An 18,170-nucleotide genomic window follows, 5' to 3' on the forward strand; every position below is an offset into this window, starting at 1 on the left:
TAACATTATAAATGTCTTTATCACTTTTGATCAATTTAAAACATCCTTGCTAAATGAAAGTAATAATTTCTATAATATAAATTTTAAAAACTGACTCTAAATGGTATCGTGTATAATGTTACAAAAGCTTTTTATTTCACATAAATACCGAGCTTTGGATCCTTCTATTCTTCTATTCATCCTGACAAAATTTACTCAACTGTTTTAAATATTGATAATAATAATAATAATAATTATAAAAGGTTTCTTGAGCAGCAAATCAGCATATTAGAATGATTTCTAAAGGATGTGACACTGAAGACGAGTAATGATGCTGAAAATTCAGCTTTGATCACAGCAATCATTTTAAAATATATTCAAATAGAAAGCAGTTGTTTTAAATAGTAAAAATATTTCACAACATTACTGCTTTTGCTGTACTTTGAATCAAATAAATGCAGGCTTGGTGAGCAGAAGAGACTTCTTTATAAAACATTTCAAATCTTACTGTTCAAAAACTGTTGACTGGTAGGTTATATAGATTACAGAAATGTTATATTGTAATGTTATATATACATACTTATATAAAACATTTCTGTCCCCCTCAATTCTGAAATGATGGCTACGCCCCTGATCAAACCTATGAGTTTGGACATTTTAGAGAAATGCTTAATAAATTCAATGTAATTAAACCCATTCGATTTTAGCCGACTACATTTACTGTAGATTTAGTCGACTAAAATCTTATGATATTTAGTTGACTAAAATTAGATTAAAACTAAAAACAATTCAGATGACTAAAATATGACTAAAACTAAATGGCATTTTAGTCAAAAGACTATGACTAAAACAAAATCAAAATTTGCTGTCAAAATTAACACTGGAATACAGACAGTAATTTAGCTTTTTTCTGTATTTCTGTCTTTGTGAATGTTTAAGATTTAATTATTAATTTTTGGATGAAATCGGTTGAAATTGTCAAAATATTTAGCTTAAGCGTCATCATCACACATCCTTTCTATTCGGTAAATGTAAAAGTTGTGTCAGGAGTGTGCATTTGTTTATTTTCTATTATTATATTATTTAACCTTAGATGAATGCTCTGGTGAAAAGAGCAGCATGAATTTCTATTGCTGGTCCAGGCTGGTTAATGCCAGTTAGTGCTGATTTTGTGCCGGTAAAGGTTGTCAGCCAGCATGGTCATTCTGGTGAAGCTGATTGACCATGGAAATCTTACTGGTTAAGCTAGTGAAGAAGCCTTGTGAGCACACCGGCATGCTGGGGTCCAGCATCCAAAACACCACATTTGCTACTGTTCAAAACTGTGGGGTCAGTAAGATTATTATTTTTTGAAAGAAATAAATACTTTTAAATGAATTTAGTTAATTCTTTCAAATTCAAAAATAAAAATCAGTTCTTTTCCAAAAAAATAAAAATGATACTGACTCTAAGCTTTTGAATGGTATCGTGTATAATGTTACAAAAGCTTTTTATTTCACATAAATACCGAGCTTTGGATCCTTCTATTCATCAAAGAATCCTGACAAAATTTACTCAACTGTTTTAAATATTGATAATAATAATAATAATAATTATAAAAGGTTTCTTGAGCAGCAAATCAGCATATTAGAATGATTTCTAAAGGATGTGACACTGAAGACGAGTAATGATGCTGAAAATTCAGCTTTGATCACAGCAATCATTTTAAAATATATTCAAATAGAAAGCAGTTGTTTTAAATAGTAAAAATATTTCACAACATTACTGCTTTTGCTGTACTTTGAATCAAATAAATGCAGGCTTGGTGAGCAGAAGAGACTTCTTTATAAAACATTACAAATCTTACTGTTCAAAAACTGTTGACTGGTAGGTTATATAGATTACAGAAATGTTATATTGTAATGTTATATATACATACTTATATAAAACATTTCTGTCCCCCTCAATTCTGAAATGATGGCTACGCCCCTGATCAAACCTATGAGTTTGGACATTTTAGAGAAATGCTTAATAAATTCAATGTAATTAAACCCATTCGATTTTAGCCGACTACATTTACTGTAGATTTAGTCGACTAAAATCTTATGATATTTAGTTGACTAAAATTAGATTAAAACTAAAAACAATTCAGATGACTAAAATATGACTAAAACTAAATGGCATTTTAGTCAAAAGACTATGACTAAAACAAAATCAAAATTTGCTGTCAAAATTAACACTGGAATACAGACAGTAATTTAGCTTTTTTCTGTATTTCTGTCTTTGTGAATGTTTAAGATTTAATTATTAATTTTTGGATGAAATCGGTTGAAATTGTCAAAATATTTAGCTTAAGCGTCATCATCACACATCCTTTCTATTCGGTAAATGTAAAAGTTGTGTCAGGAGTGTGCATTTGTTTATTTTCTATTATTATATTATTTAACCTTAGATGAATGCTCTGGTGAAAAGAGCAGCATGAATTTCTATTGCTGGTCCAGGCTGGTTAATGCCAGTTAGTGCTGATTTTGTGCCGGTAAAGGTTGTCAGCCAGCATGGTCATTCTGGTGAAGCTGATTGACCATGGAAATCTTACTGGTTAAGCTAGTGAAGAAGCCTTGTGAGCACACCGGCATGCTGGGGTCCAGCATCCAAAACACCACATTTGCTACTGTTCAAAACTGTGGGGTCAGTAAGATTATTATTTTTTGAAAGAAATAAATACTTTTAAATGAATTTAGTTAATTCTTTCAAATTCAAAAATAAAAATCAGTTTCCACAAAAATATTAAACTCTTTTCTGCACTGATAATAATAAGAAATGTTACTGGAGCAGCAAATCAGCATATTAGAATGTTTTCTGAAGGATCACGTGACACTGAAGACTGGAGTACTGATGCTGAAAATTCATCTTTGACAGAATAGGAATAAATGAAATTTTAAAATATATCAAAACAAGCATTCATATATTTAGCTCATATTGGTCAGGAAGAGGCTAACAGGGAACTGATTGATCAGAATGATTGAATAGTTAGCTGTGTGATGTTTGTGTCATTATCATTGTCCTCCCAGCTTTTTGAAGCGGTGTAATGTGTCTGGTTGAAACACAGTCGCTGCACTGGACATAGCTCTTCTGATTATGTCATGATTGTATAACCCACCGGATAGGAGCTTTTGTTTATGCCTCCCAATGGAAAACATTGAGCGAACCCTCAGAGCACTTTCAGTCCTGATGCTGCTGCTGTCATGTGTGCTGTGATAGTGAGATAACAGTCAGCCTTTTGTCTTTAGGGGCTGTGGGTACTTGAGATGTGCTGAAATAACCTTTATCTTTCTGTATTTGAACTTCAGAATGTCTTTCTCTCACGTCACACTCTATAGTTTCACTGTAAATGTGTCATTTGTCAAATTATATGATTGATTCAAATACTACCTTTAATGATTCAAATGCTACCTTTTCTCTCACCCTTTTTCTTGGGTTCACTCTAAGCCACTTGTGTTTTCCACATCAAAGCTGAAGTTTTCTTTAATTAGTCTTGTTTACTTCGATAATTGTGTGGTGTTTATTGAACTCTGTTGTGTTAGAAACACCACAAGCATACAAAGCTACAAAATGTCAGCATTCTGTTTGGTTTCTGGTTCTGTAATGATTTTTTATATACATGTCTGGGTTCTTTTTCTTGTAAAATGTGTAAAAACAGCAACATAAAAGATTTCAGATATCATTATGTCCATTTTTGTTGCAATAGGCTTGGATATTTTCTTCCCTGTCAATACTTAAATATAGTTTCTGCAGTCCTAATTACATGTTTGCGAAACAGCAAGAGTCTTTCAGAGTTTCAGAGAACTTTGGCTCGCCTTCTTGTAATTGACATCCCTCCTGTTTCCTCGGCTCATCCTTTTCCCTTCCTTTTTTGTCTGTCTTCAATTTAGCTATTTTACATTTCATCTTTTTCATTTATGTATCAGTGTCACTTTTTGTTTTGGATGGAATTTTTTGGCAACTTTTTTTGCTCCTGATTTGTTGTTAGTCGCACAGACTCAATCAGTCACACAGGCTTACGGCTGCTGATGCGTTTGGCAGGCATTATTACATCCTTTAACTCCCTTGGGCATGAAATAACGATCTCTCGCCGAGGCAACATTGAACATGCTTTTGTTCAATTCAGAATCACACAGAATCGCTCATGAAAGGAATATTAAATTAACAAAAAGATGTAATTAGCCTTTGTGGTGTTCTCTTTATGGTGTTAAGTGCTGAGTTTGCCAGGGTGAGCTGTGGGTGAACAAAGTGACAGGAAGCATTGCTTTTTTTGTCTCTAGAAATGTTGGCTCGCTCTCCCTGTTTTACTCTCTCCTGTCTTCGTAAAGTTTTTGCGCTGGTTATGCTTTTCCACTAAATGAGATCATACTGCTATAGGGTGATACATGCACTAGTGAAGATCAAAGGATAGTGTCTCTTATCTTTCTCTATCTCTCTGTCTCCACCTTCATCTGTTCCTTTCCCTTCTCTCACATAATAAACTAGTGGTCAACCGATATTGGTATTTTGACAGCCGATGCCGATATCTTAAAGAGCAGAGTGACCGATGGCCGATATAAAGAGTTTAAAGTTTGTCGATCGCGCGTCTCCAGTGAAGCTGAACTCTCCTCCTGTCCGACCGACCGTCACTTACTCGTGATCATATCATATGCAGTATAGAAATGCACACTTCACAAGGTCTCACAGCTGTTGCTGAATGCTGTCAGTAAACGAGTATGTATTATAATGTTTGCCTTTCTATTACTAATACTATAAAAACAATCGCTATAGTACTTTTTGTATACTTTTCAATTCCTTTACTTTAACAGTTCTATCTGATTATTAGAACTGTTAAAGGGGTCATATGATGCGATTGCAATTTTCCCTTTCTCTTTGGAGTGTTACAAGCTCTTGGTGCATAAATAAGATCTGTAAAGTTGCAAAGACTAAAGTCTCAAATCCAAAGAGATATTCTTTATAAAAGTTAAGAGTAAACCGCGCCTACCTAAAATGGCTCGTTCTAACACACCCTCACATATCTACGTCACTATGTGGGAAGATTTGTCACGCAAAGAAAGAAGGCGTAACCTTTATTCTAGCTGTAGTATTGTTGCTGCCGCCAAGATTTGTCACGCAAAGAAAGAAGGCGTAACTTTTATTCTAGCTGTAGTATTGTTGCTGCCGCCATGTCGTGAAGGCTCTGTGGGTTTCGTTATGAAAGCGAAACTACTTTGCTTGGCCTTCCAAAAGAGGACGATATCCGGAGTCCAGCCCGGGGTCGTCACATGTGGTTGCCACAAGCCCGCCCACCGCCGCTCACTCAAGCCGGCCTCGCTTTCGTTGTGGAAGCGAAACTACTTTGTTTGGCCTTCCAAAAGAGGACATGACTAGAAATCAGTGGTTAAGTTGTATTTACAACACTGTTCCAGAACAGTTCAACCAAAATATTCAGATGTGTGCATAACATTTTATGGAGGACTGTTTCCTGATCCTGGTAGAGTAGAATACAATGCCGGCTGTTCTGACTCACAGAATGTAAGTTTTTTTTATATTTAAAAAATTTGCCACTGACGATTCAAACGCGAGTTTTGAGCAGTGTAGAGTAGCGTTTGTAGTTTGTAATTTCTTCGATCACAAATGCAGACATGGTTTTATGTTTACGCGGCGCGATGCAATGCAATGCATAAAAAGGCAGTATAAATCATTATAATCCGTAATTATTAATGTGTTTTAATGTTTTTGTCTCATTGCTCCGGCTGGGACAAGGCATCACAATATGGCAAGGGGCGTAACATTTCCGTCACACGCTTTAGGTATTCGGCCAATCACAACGCACCGGATAGCTGGCCAATCAGAGCACACCTCGCTTTTCAGACCGATGAGCTTTGTAAAATTTGACGCATTTCAGAAAGGCGGGACATAGATGAGAAACAATAATGTACAGTATGTGGAAAATAATGTGTTTTTTTAACCTTAAACCGCATAAACACATTTCATTACACCAAATACACAAAATAATGTTCTTTTTAGCAACATCATATGACCCCTTTAAACGGCGACAGCAAACAATGAAGAGGGAGAATGTGAGCGCTGTGTGCGCAGGCCCTGCCATTCTCAGCGCCGTCAAAATAAAAGTCCTGCCTTAACACGTCGGCCAAACAGAAAAACTAATCAGCCGATGCCGATATTTTAATATATCTAAAAATGTTTCTGTATGTTACAGGGTATTTCTCATCTGTTATAGGTGTTTTTTATTAACCAGACTGTAATTGTGGGTCTTTCGCTTTTTTATATCACAGAGACTTCCACCATTACAGAACAAGCTCACACATCATTAATATTTGTTAGCTGCTGGACTGTGGAACATCACATAATTTTATTTTTTTTGACTGCATATATAGTGACTGGCCTGCTGTTTCAGTACCAAATATTCCTCTTGATAATGTCTCTGTGTGTCTCTCTCATTGTTTTTTCAGGGTTGCAGAGCTCCAAAGGAAGCGTGTTTCCAGTGACAGTTCTGTGGCAGAAGCACTTGCACACAGTGACTCGCTCAGATCAGCCAAACCAGCTCTCAGCAGGTAAGAGCTACAGAGAGAACGTTTATGATCCTCTAGAACACATCTTGAAACTCCAGCCACGTGGATCAAGCCTGCTGCCACACACAAATTGTTTTTTTCTTTGTCAGGCTGAATGTTCTTGCATGCTCTTTCTGATCTACATTTGTATGGCCCTAAGCAGAATATTGAGTTCTGTGCTGTTATGCGAGATGCTGATGTGTGAATCTTGAGTAGTTCTGTGAGAGAACTCTTTCTAACTAATCTTTGTTATAGCAAAAAAGAACTAACTCCTTTTACATATCTCTTTTTGTGAGGGTTTTATTGATAGTATATGTATTTTATTATCAATAATATGAAGTATCTCAGAATAACTTCATTAGTTGTTTCTACTTGCCGTACAACAACACAACTAATGTGTGTATATCTGTTTTATAACAGTTTCGATTGTAGCTCATCCAGTCAGAGTCAGTACTAAGTACCTTCTTACTGCATTAATTTTACTGTTTTGAGTCTTTTGTTTTTAGCTCAAATGCTAGATTTTTAATTTATAATAAATAATCATTATTATAATGTAATAATAATGTATAATCGCATATTTTATTTTGCATTCTGAATAAAAATAGAAAATCAAATGAGTTGAGGTTCCCTTTTAATTGTAGAGTATTGCATTCACTCTCCTCTGTATGTGTAAAAGATGTGTAAATGTGCTCATCTGTGTGCTTGAGTCTGTGTTGGTTTATTTGCAACTTCAGTTGTGGCCACCAGGCATTTTTTGTGAAAAGTATGACATCTCATTTACTGTGCAGAAATGCATTTTGCATTTTCCTTGCACTCTGTGTGTGTGTGTGTGTGTGTGTGTGCGCGCGTGCTTTTTTGTGACACATGAGGACATACATTCGTATAATGACAAAGGTATGACATAGTTATTACAAGGAGAAGGTGACTTTTCAGGACATTACCCCATGTCCCCACTTTTCAAAACGCTTATAAATCACACAGAGTGGAGTGTATTGAAAATCTAAAATAGCATAAAGTTTCCTGTGAGGGGTAGGTTTAGGGGTAGGGTTGGTGTAGGGCAATAGAATATACGGTCTGTACAGTATAAAAACCATTACGCCTATGGGATGTCCCCACTTTTCACAAAAACAAACATGTGTGTGTGTGTGTGTGTGAGAGAGAGAGAGAGAGAGAGAGAGCGAGAGAGAGAGAGAGAGAGTGTTCAAAGGGTTTTCGTAAAGGTTTTTTAAGGATGCATTTAATAGTTTCCAATGAGCATTTCATGAGGGCTGCATGAAAGATTAAACTGTTTTCACATATGTGCCATAATGCTTACAGTACATTGAAGAAAATGCTGGAATATTTAATGTATTATGTTTGCTTGAATAAGTCTCTGTTCCTCTGTTTATTTTTTTGTTGTTTAGAAAATATATAAAAATATAAATTATATATTTATATCCATGCTGAAGATTTTGTTTGTAAGGCAGAAGTCTTCAGAAGTGATTGTTTTTGAGATAGTAGTAGGAAGTATAGGCAGGAAAGACGTTAGGCTCCTGCTTCTTGTGATGATGTGTGTATCTGCATATGTGACCAGGAGAAGATATGGAAAGTTTTCCTTAGATGCCCTTTAGTATCCCCGACCTCATAATGGCATACAGAGAAATAAACCAACCACTGGAAACAGGCCAAGAGATAAAAATTCAAAAAGCTGCTGGGATATCACTGGCTGACTGCTTTCTGGTCAGAAACCACAATCACAAATCTCCCTCTTGTGTGAAATCAGCTCCGTAAAGCACAGAGGGCTGTCCTGGACTCACACACTGCTTTGTGTTCCTAAATGATGGGCTCTTTGGGTCCTATTAAGTTTCTCTAGGGTCAGTGATATCTCAGTAAAGGAAACTCCAATGTCTGTCTGTGGTACATTATATAACATTTGTGTTGGCCATGAATTGATATGCTCCAGTGGGGTCCAGACCACAGCACTGCCTGAGGGGTGGAATAGCTGGTCAGACCAGAGATAATAGAACCTACCCCTGTTTGTAATGGTGAAATGTGTCTGCATTACAACACATGCTTAATGCTTTCTGAGACTTTAAAATGCCACACCAACTCAATCCACAGTCCTTTTCATTTTAATGCCATGTTGTTTTTATTTTCTTTTATGTGTGTGTGTGTGTGTATGTGTGTGTGTGAGTGTGTGTGATTTATTTTCCATGCCATATCCTGTATAACATTCTGGTTAGGGTTTGTTCAATCATTTTCTCAGCACAAAGTGCTTAACAGACTCTTTATAACTGCACGTGACATCTATTTTTCACATTTGTACATTTTATACTTTTTTTTTTTAGTTGAAGGAAGATTTACACATCTCATACTTTAAAATATTCATTAACTTTAGAATACTCAGTACTCAAAATGCAACAACAACACAGTGATGTCCCCACAAGGTAATACTAAATTGATTTGTTTCCCCCCCTTTTACATTCTATTTACATGCCCTTTTCTCATGCATATTGTAACGGGGTGGAAGGAACACGCGACAAGGAGAGCTCAAATAGATACCCCGGAGGGTGGATTTATTCCCAGGGAATGTGCTTAAGTGAGTGCGCTGTGTCCTGAGGTGAGTCGAGGCTTCTCCGTGCGTGAGTCGGTGCTTCTCCGGGAGCGTGATCCAGTGTCAGTGAGTCCGTGCGGCGCTCGTGCCTGGGCTGCTTGGTCACGGGCTGGTTTCTGTAAGGCAAAGGAGACAACACGTTAGCTTTCCGCTTCTGGGAGATCATCTCTTCTCCCTCTCCTCGGGCTTCCCGCGGCTTATCTGGCCGTGGGCTGATGACTCTCAGCTGTGACCAATCAGCCCGTGATGAGCGTGTGCAGGTGTTCCTCGTCCGTTTCCAGGGCAACGCTGATGTGAGCTCGGGACGCTCGTCACAATATATTTAACAGTGTATATCTAATTTTACAATACACAGTGATTATGTATGAGCTGTGTGCAGCCAACAGAAAACAAGCTGTTCAATGTCATAACAATGACAGAGCAGCTCTATTACAGCATTTTATTTACACCGAACCAAAGCCTAAAAAACTATTTTTTGCCATATAAGCATCGGTATTTCCTTTGGGAAATGCAAATCTTGTTTGTACTATATCACTGTTATGTCAAAATGATTATTGTTTATGGTAATGTCTTTATCATTTTTGTCTTATATTCCCATTAATTGATTGACTTTTTTTTTTACTCTTTTGTTGTTTTGAAGGGTGGGGGGTGTTCATCGCTCAAATACAACAGCAGCAGATTTCAAACCTACCACCAGGTGAGACAAAGCTTTACAGACTATGCATCTGTATTCTTCCCCTCTCTGTACCCTTTCAGTTGCATCTTCTCAGAGCTGCTATAGATGTTAGTGTTCAAAGTGTTCAAAGAGCGTCTCTATTCTTTTATTCCCAGTGGGGATAGTTACTGACGGTCAGTGGCTTTTCTTAATGTGGACTGTAAGTGTCATTGCATGAACTCTAGCACAGCACGACCACACCATTTCTGCTGCTGCTGATTATTTTTACCGGCTTGTTTTGTTCCTTATTAGGCCCAGCTGTCTCTGTTGACACGACTTTAGAGGGTAGAAGAGATGCACACGCACAAGTACACATAAACTGGTTAAAAAGTTTTGCAAAGTACAATCAGAGTGGTAATTTACCCTTTTCTGGTCTCATCTAGTCTGTGCTGGTCCAGTATAGTCACTCCTAGTCTGGTTTGTTCGTGTTTTGTCTTGTCTGGCATTCTTCTGTGTGATGCCTGTCATCGTATTCTCTAACTGCTATTTGCTTGAAGACTAAGGACGGGTTCACACAGAATCCGGTTTTGTGTTCCACTTCATTGCTTTTTGTTTTTTTATGTAAACAGCTGCTAAACAGACAACTTTGACCATCTTTGAAATTCATTCATCAGCACTGCAGCTCTACAGTTGGATACTATTGTGTGGCATGTCGCATTTTTGAAAGCAAAAATGCATTCTTGTGTGAACCGCTCCTCTTAAAGGGATAGTTCACTCAAAAAATGAAAATCCTGTGATCATTTTCACCCCATCGTCTTGTTCTTCTGTTCAACATAAAAACAATATTTAGAGCAGTGTCTTAGTTCATGCAATTACAGTAAGTGGTGTTTAACGTTATATTACAGAAAAAAGTCATAGATGTTTGGAATGACATTAGAGTGAGTCAATGATAAAAAAAAAAAGTTTTTTTTTTTGGTGAACCGACCCTTTAAGGGATGGCTTCAACAAGGTATAGACACACACAAAGATGGCTTGTTCAAATTGTGACAGCCAGAAAACCTCATCAATCTGTTCTTATACAACATTATATCTTGCAGTGCCCATATTTTACAGCTCATCAATGCCTCAAATCAGCTTAACGTGCTCGAAAGTTTGATTAAACCAGCAGCTTGTGCTCTCTCTCTCTCTCTCTCTCTCTCTCTCTCTCTCTCTCTCTCTCTCTCTCTGTGTGTGTGTGTAGATTAGGTTTCTGTTGTTGTTGGTTTCATTTTGAATAGGAGACGTAATTAATTGATGCATTTAGTTTTTCTGTCATACATAAATGAGGGATTTGTATTTTCCTCTGTAATGGAATTATAGCCAGGCCCATGAGTAACTTTCATTCTGAGGCAGATTTTCATCTGAACACTGATATTCAAAGCAAATAACAACGGGAGAAAGCAGAGCTCGAGTGAGAGATTAGCCCCTTGTTTCCTGTGCAGTCTGAGCGAACCATCTTTAATGTGGTGTCTGCAAATGGTAAATCAGAAGGAGCATAATAAAGGTTATATTGATGAGGAGACGTAAACAAGAAAAGATACGCTAGAGCAGCGGGGGCATTGCGGCCTTCATTATCAAGCTGAGATCCCGTAGATGCCCAAGTCTGATTGGTGCCTTGTGAGCTGAGCTTTGACCTTTAAAACCTTCCTACTAGGACTGTGCAAAAAATCGAATGCGATTTTCATGCGCATTTCATCAGTAAAGCCGCTTCTGGTGATTAGTAGTAAATCTCCAGCACGTGCTTTCAGATGGAGCGGCATTTACTACACAGAGTCGGCAATGAATCACCTGATTTTGAACGTGATATTGTGTAGCTTGTCAGTGATCTACAGCTCGGTGTAGTAAATGCCGCTCCATCTGAAAGCACGTGCTGGAGATTTACTACTAATCACCAGAAGCGGCTTTACTGATGAAATGTGCATGAAAATTGCATTCGATTTTTTTGCCCAGCCCTACTTCCTACATTTAAGTATATTGAAGTTTCCTCTAATGGTGTTGTATTTACAGCACAGACCATCAAGTACCCTCATTAAGATCTGCTTTTGTTTAAAGAAAGACTTCTGCTCATAAATCTCAGTGGTGATTAGAGGAGAACATTATAGTCCACAATCAATAATAAAACTAGATCACAAATGTGATTTGAGAACCGGTTGGAGCTGGTGATCTGGCTGAGTAAACACCAGGCCGGTCTGGATTCAGATTGCTGTGTCTCTCTAGAGCTAATAAGGGATTTCTGGACTCATATCGAATAATTGGCCCAATGTCACATTTCTACCCTTTCGGTAAATGTGCTAATTACTAGCAATGACAGCTAGCAAAAACTCAGTGACTCCGTTAAAGCTGCCGTGAGCTATTTTGCAGTGTTGAGCATGTGTGCGAGTGCAGGGCGCCTCTGGCTTGCTTAGTTGGGGACACTTCATTTCCAGCGATATCGTTGACATAATTGCAAAGATATTATTTAAACTGAGCTGGATGTTGACATCACTGAATTCAATGATGAACTGTCTTTAACTGAAAAATTAGTGTTTACTATTGTAATTTTGCATTATTGACACACTATTTTACTAATTAATGCTGTACAGTTGCTTTGACACAATCTGTATTGTTAAAAGCGCTATATAAATAAAGGTGACTTGACTTGACTTGACATGTTAGGGTGTCTTTTTGAGAGTGGATGAGTGTGTTGTAAATCAGGCTGAGGAACGTCAGTAATTACAGCTGCCGTCTGGGTTACATACCAAGGAATGGCTTACACATGTTTAAACACTGGATGATCATTTAAGCTGGGGGAACAAACCACTGCCATCTTTTCCTCTGGGACATGATGGTTAGAGAGATACATTTGCCCTGATTCCAGTCACATGCATCAAGCTCTCATAATACTTAGAGATTTGAGTGACATCATCAAATCTTTCCTCTTCATGCGCTGTAATGTGAGTCCCAACTCGCCTTTTTCCATCTAAAGATGAAGAGGTTGTATCTTAGCAAAATGGATTTAGCTGAAAATAAATGTGGATGCTGATCACTTCAGCAGGAGTAGCTCAGTGATGGATGAATCTGTAGTTGTGTGTTTCTTAGTGGTGCAACGGATCACAAAATTCACGGATCGGATCATTTTTCGGATCAGCCAAAAAAATTATAATAAACACTTTAAGTACTTCTATACCACAGCAAAAACTACTAGCTTAACTAATAAAGTTAGTAATAAAACAAGAACAATTACACAAATTACAAGCATAGATGAAAACAACAAATCAGTTACAAATATCAGAATTTAGGTGCAGAAATTTAATAATTATTTAACACAATAGTGCTCACTGCACAAGTTAAATACAGATTCATCTTTGTTAGAGCTGTGGTGTTATTTGATTAGCAGACAGAAACCGGTATTTATTGGCTGCTGTCTTTAAGACCAAATGCACGGACCTAATACTGACACACATCTGGTTTCTTTCTCACCTGCTTACGTTCACTTAAGACATAACTGACTGTGTTTACTAGAATACTTGCCAAAGCGGGTATTTTAACATAACTTTGTGTGTATGTGAAAGAGGAATCACGCGGCGTCTCTCTGTGTGCGCGGCAGCGGCTGAGAAAACACGTGAGTTAAAACTTACCTTAGCAAATTTCTCTGCCTAGAGTCTGAATCTCAGATACAAGGCTAGAGGAGGCATGCAAACATTACAGCAAAGGTGTGTGTGTGTGTGTGTGTGTGTGTTGAAAATACATGTCAGAGCCCAGATTAGGGCTGGACAATAATTCAATATCAATATGTATCGCGATATAATTTTTTTCAATAACGGTGATATGATTTTTTCTCTCTTTTCCGAAATTTAGATATGCATTACCAGTTTCCCATACATTGATTTATTTGTGGAGTTTGACTTCGTTGAATAAACATGAGCACTGCACGTTTCAAAATCAAAACGCGTCATGGGGAACCGACTGTCTTCAGAATAGTTTAGATGGCATTTTTATCTGATAAAGTAGCGTTCATGAGCGGAGCTGCTTTGACTACAGCCGTTACTGGAGAAACCGCTAGTTCCACCACTCACAGCGCCTCATATCGATATCGGCCGAAATTAAGAAATATATTGTGATATAAATTTTGGTCATATCGTCCAGCCCTAGCCCAGATTTAGGAGCATGTGAACTGCTTTTAATTATGGGACACACTCAGATTCCTTAGCAAGGTTAACGCTCTTTCTTCCTGTCTCTTTCTCTCTCTCTCTCTCTCTCTCTCTCTCTCTCTCTCTCTCTCTCTCTCTCTCTCTCTCTCTCTCTCTCTCTCTCTCTCTCTCTCTCTCACACACACACACACACACACACACAATCACACATAGACATATCACAATGGAAACAGTGTGTTGTGGCTTTGACTTAAGTGTTCGTGAACTCCTTTACCTTTCCCTCCCTCTTTTTCTGTCTCACTCAATTTGAGGCAATGTGTTCGAAGTGAAACAGGTTTATTGTTTTTCAGTTGACCGTAATCTGACCTCTTGACCTTTGACCTCTACATTGCGCTTCATTGATACACCAAAGAGTCAACTCTTATATGAAAAGCTGTAGGAAGCCATTACATATTTCCTTGTGGTGTGTTTCTGGTGAAGAAACCCATCTCAGAGCAACACTACTTCAAGCAAAGTTCAGGATCCAAAGCCCTGTGCGCCACATGTCTCTCTTTCTTAATGTCCCAGCCTTCATAGTGTGAGGTGGGGAGCTCCTTGATCAAATATTCTTTCAGGTGAGAGCGCACAGAAGATGCTCCAGTCAGGGGAAGAGACAGAGAGGAGGTGTACTTTGGGTGCTCCTGCCCTTACCGATCAGCAAGATTTTTGGGGGAGGAGTTGAAAAAAGAGCCGTCAAATCAGACACTTGAAACTTCTCATAGTGATGGACGCACAGTGTTTGCATACTTTGCCACAGACAGAGTGGATTAGATTTCATATTTTTGAATTTTATGTGTAGCACCCAGAAACACTGTTCATTGAATAGGTTAAGTGCTTCTTAATAGAGAGAAGTATGTTTATAAAGGGGTCATATGATGTTGCTAAAAAGAACATTATTTTGTGTATTTGGTGTAGTGAAATGTGTTTATGCGGTTTAAGGTTAAAAAAACACATTATTTACCACATACTGTACATTATTGTTTCTCCTCTGTGCACTGCCTTTCTGAAACGCATATTTTTACAAAGCTCATCGGTCTGAAAAGCGAGGTGTGCTGTGATTGGCCAGCTATCTAATGCGTTATGACTGGCCAAATACCTCAAGCGTGTGACAGAAATGTTACCCCCCTACCATACTGTGATGATGCCCTGTCAGGCAGGAGCGATGATTCAAAAACATGAAAACCCATTATAAATGAGACATTCGTTACATCCAGTGGGGACATAATTATGGATTATAATGACTTATACTGTCTTTTTATGCGTTGCGTTGCATCGCGCCGCGTAAACACAAAACCATGTCTGCATTTGTGATCGGAGAAATGACAAGCAACAAGCCCTACTCTACACTGCCCAAAACTCGCATCGGTCTGAAAAGCGAGGTGTGCTATGATTGGCCAGCTATCTAATGCGTTATGACTGGCCAAATACCTCAAGCGTGTGACGGAAATGTTACCCCCCTACCATACTGTGATGATGCCCTGTCAGGCAGGAGCGATGATTCAAAAACATGAAAACCCATTATAAACGAGGCATTTGTTGCATCCAGTGGGGACATAATTATGAATTATAATGACTTATACTGTCTTTTTATGCGTTGCGTTGCATCGCGCCGCGTAAACACAAAACCATGTCTGCATTTGTGATCGGAGAAATGACAAGCAACAAGCCCTACTCTACACTGCCCAAAACTCGCGTTTGAATCATCAGTGGCAAATTCTTACAGTCTTACAGTCTGTGAGTCGGAACAGCCGGCATTGTAGTCTACTCTACCAGGATCAGGAAACAGTCCTCCATAAAATCTGAATATTTGGGTTGAAGTGTTCTGGAACAGTGTTGTAAATACAACTTAACCACTGATTTCTAGTCGTGTCCATTTTTGGAAGACCAAACAAAGTAGTTTCGCTTTCACAACGAAACACAGCGTAACACACGGCGGCCTAGAGTGAGCAGAGGCCGGGGGCTAGAGTGAGGAACGGCCGGAGGGCTAGAGTGATTAGAGGCGGCGGGCTTGAGAAGGAGCGTCCGGAGGGCTTGCGGCAACCACATGTGACGACCCCCCATATTATATAAACACTATCTTTATCAGTTTTATTTTGATCAACATAACATTTGTAAGAGTATGACATTAAGATTACATCAAAAGAGAGTTTACTATTATAAAAACACTGATTTGTGAGCATTTGTGGAACTGAAGGTGTCAGAATATACATAAAATGCACACCATCGGTGAGTCTGACCAATCGTGAAATGGTGTTATCATCAGTGCTCGTGGAGCCACTCTGGAAAAATTATGCTGGCTGATCCAGCCGACTGCTCTCGAATCAGCAGCCAAGTCGAAACCAAATTATGGTTACAAACCCCGATCGTCCTGCGCAGTGCCATATGAAGTCAAACAGACCTCATGTCAAACAGATAGCATTGCAGTGACATTCACAGAGTTTGGGTTCTCGTCTCAATTTTTCTCTTGCTCTTAGAGAAGAATATTATTAAGCTCATTTGTAGTCATCATTCTTTTGCTCAATTAATCTCTTGAGATGTTGAATGTTGAGAGGGGGATAAAAGAGTCTGCGTGCATATGCATTGTAGCTATTCTTTAGGATAATTTGAACAGCATCATCAGGAAAAACATCAGGAGATGATTCAAGTTCTCATAGTGAATCAAGATATAAATATAAATATATATTGATATAAATCAAGATGGCGCCAGTGTACATGGTGTGCCGTCTACCGGCTCTGTGCGTCTGTGTTCTGTTCGTCCTTTTGATATCTTGCCTCACTCAACAAGTATCTTCATTGTTTATCTACGATCGGTCTCAGCTTTTATCAATAAGAGCAACGGTGGACGCTTTTAAAAATGATTTTAAAAGACCTGGTTTTCTCCCACCATACCTCTTGGGGAATATACCTGTGCACCTGTGCAGTTCTTCTCCCGGAGCTCGGAGACGACAAGGGAGGAAACGAGGAAAGTGAGGTGGCCTGATCGTTAAATTAAAGCTGGCCTTGGGCGGTAGTGAACTACGACGAGCCGTACTCCGCTCGTGTTGCTCGCATGATGTCACCGGGAACAGTCGAATAATCAACCGACGATTCACGAAGGGCAAGCATGGCTGGATTTACCCGGTTCTGCCTGACAGTCCGGCCTCTGTTAGGCAGACGGGCTGGCCCCACGTGTGCACGAGAGGCATCGATTCGCGGAATCTTCGCCCTCTTCGCTGTGAGCGGCTCCCGATGAGAGAGGATAGCACGATGCGGATGGTGATGCTTAACGTACGATCCGTTGGAAACAAATCTTTTATTCTGAATGATTTTATCATGAACAACAAGCTGGATTGTCTCTTTCTGTCTGGCTAAAGGTAGGAGACCTGTCTCCGATACCGGAATTGCTACCACAGGGTTACTCATATTTTAACTTGCCTAGGTTAACTGGGTGAGGTGGAGGTCTGTTGTCTATTTTTAAAAAGGACATCAGTTGTCAGAAAATATCGCCTGAACTCTATAATAGTTTTGAGCTGATGACTTTTTATATAACAGTGACTAAGCCTGCACTGGTTGCACTTGTGTATTGCCCTCCAAAGCCAACCAAGGAATTTTCTGACTTTATTAGTAAACTGGCTACACAATACCCTCGTTTTTTAAATTCTATGCAATTTTAATATACACTTGTGTTGTGGGCAGGATGTGATGTCCAGAGAACTGTTAAATGTGATTAACTCTTTTGATTTGACACAATGGGTCAAAGGATCAACTCATAATTTGGGACACACTAGATTTGGTTTTATCTTTCAACTTGCACATTCAGAATGTTGTGATTGATGAGGTGGTGCTTTCTGACCATAAGCCAATGTTTTTTAATGTCCGCTTTGATGAGAAGTCCACAGGGCTTGTACCAGAAAAAATATGGTCTAGAAAAATAAATTCCTTGACTAGTGGAGAGTTTACCTCATTATATAGAAATCACTGTGAAACTACTCTATTTGAAGAGTCTCTGAAGAATTTAAGTGTTGATGAACAGGTTAATCACTTTAATGTTGTTTGTGCTGAAATCTTGGATAGTGTTGCTCCTCTTAAAGTTAAAAAACGTAAATGCAAATATCAGCGATGGGTAAACGATTCTACACGGACACTTAGACAAAAGTCTCGACAAGCCGAGAGGAGATGGA

The 18,170-nt window shown here is 38.6% G+C and overlaps 1 protein-coding gene across 1 annotated transcript in view; it reads left to right on the forward strand.

The window, feature by feature from the left end:
* LOC107554592 (diacylglycerol kinase zeta-like) overlaps positions 1-18,170 on the forward strand; it is an 86,713-nt gene that overhangs the window by 57,148 nt on the left and 11,395 nt on the right. Inside the window, exons 28-29 of the mRNA XM_016237154.1 lie at positions 6,456-6,557; positions 9,788-9,844. Of these exons, the coding sequence (XP_016092640.1) occupies positions 6,456-6,557; positions 9,788-9,844 (159 nt within the window). The remainder of the gene's footprint in view (positions 1-6,455; positions 6,558-9,787; positions 9,845-18,170) is intronic.

The sequence above is a fragment of the Sinocyclocheilus grahami genome, unplaced genomic scaffold (genome assembly GCF_001515645.1).
Source record: "Sinocyclocheilus grahami isolate Dianchi unplaced genomic scaffold, SAMN03320097.WGS_v1.1 scaffold508.1, whole genome shotgun sequence".
Taxonomy (NCBI): Eukaryota; Metazoa; Chordata; class Actinopteri; order Cypriniformes; family Cyprinidae; genus Sinocyclocheilus; species Sinocyclocheilus grahami.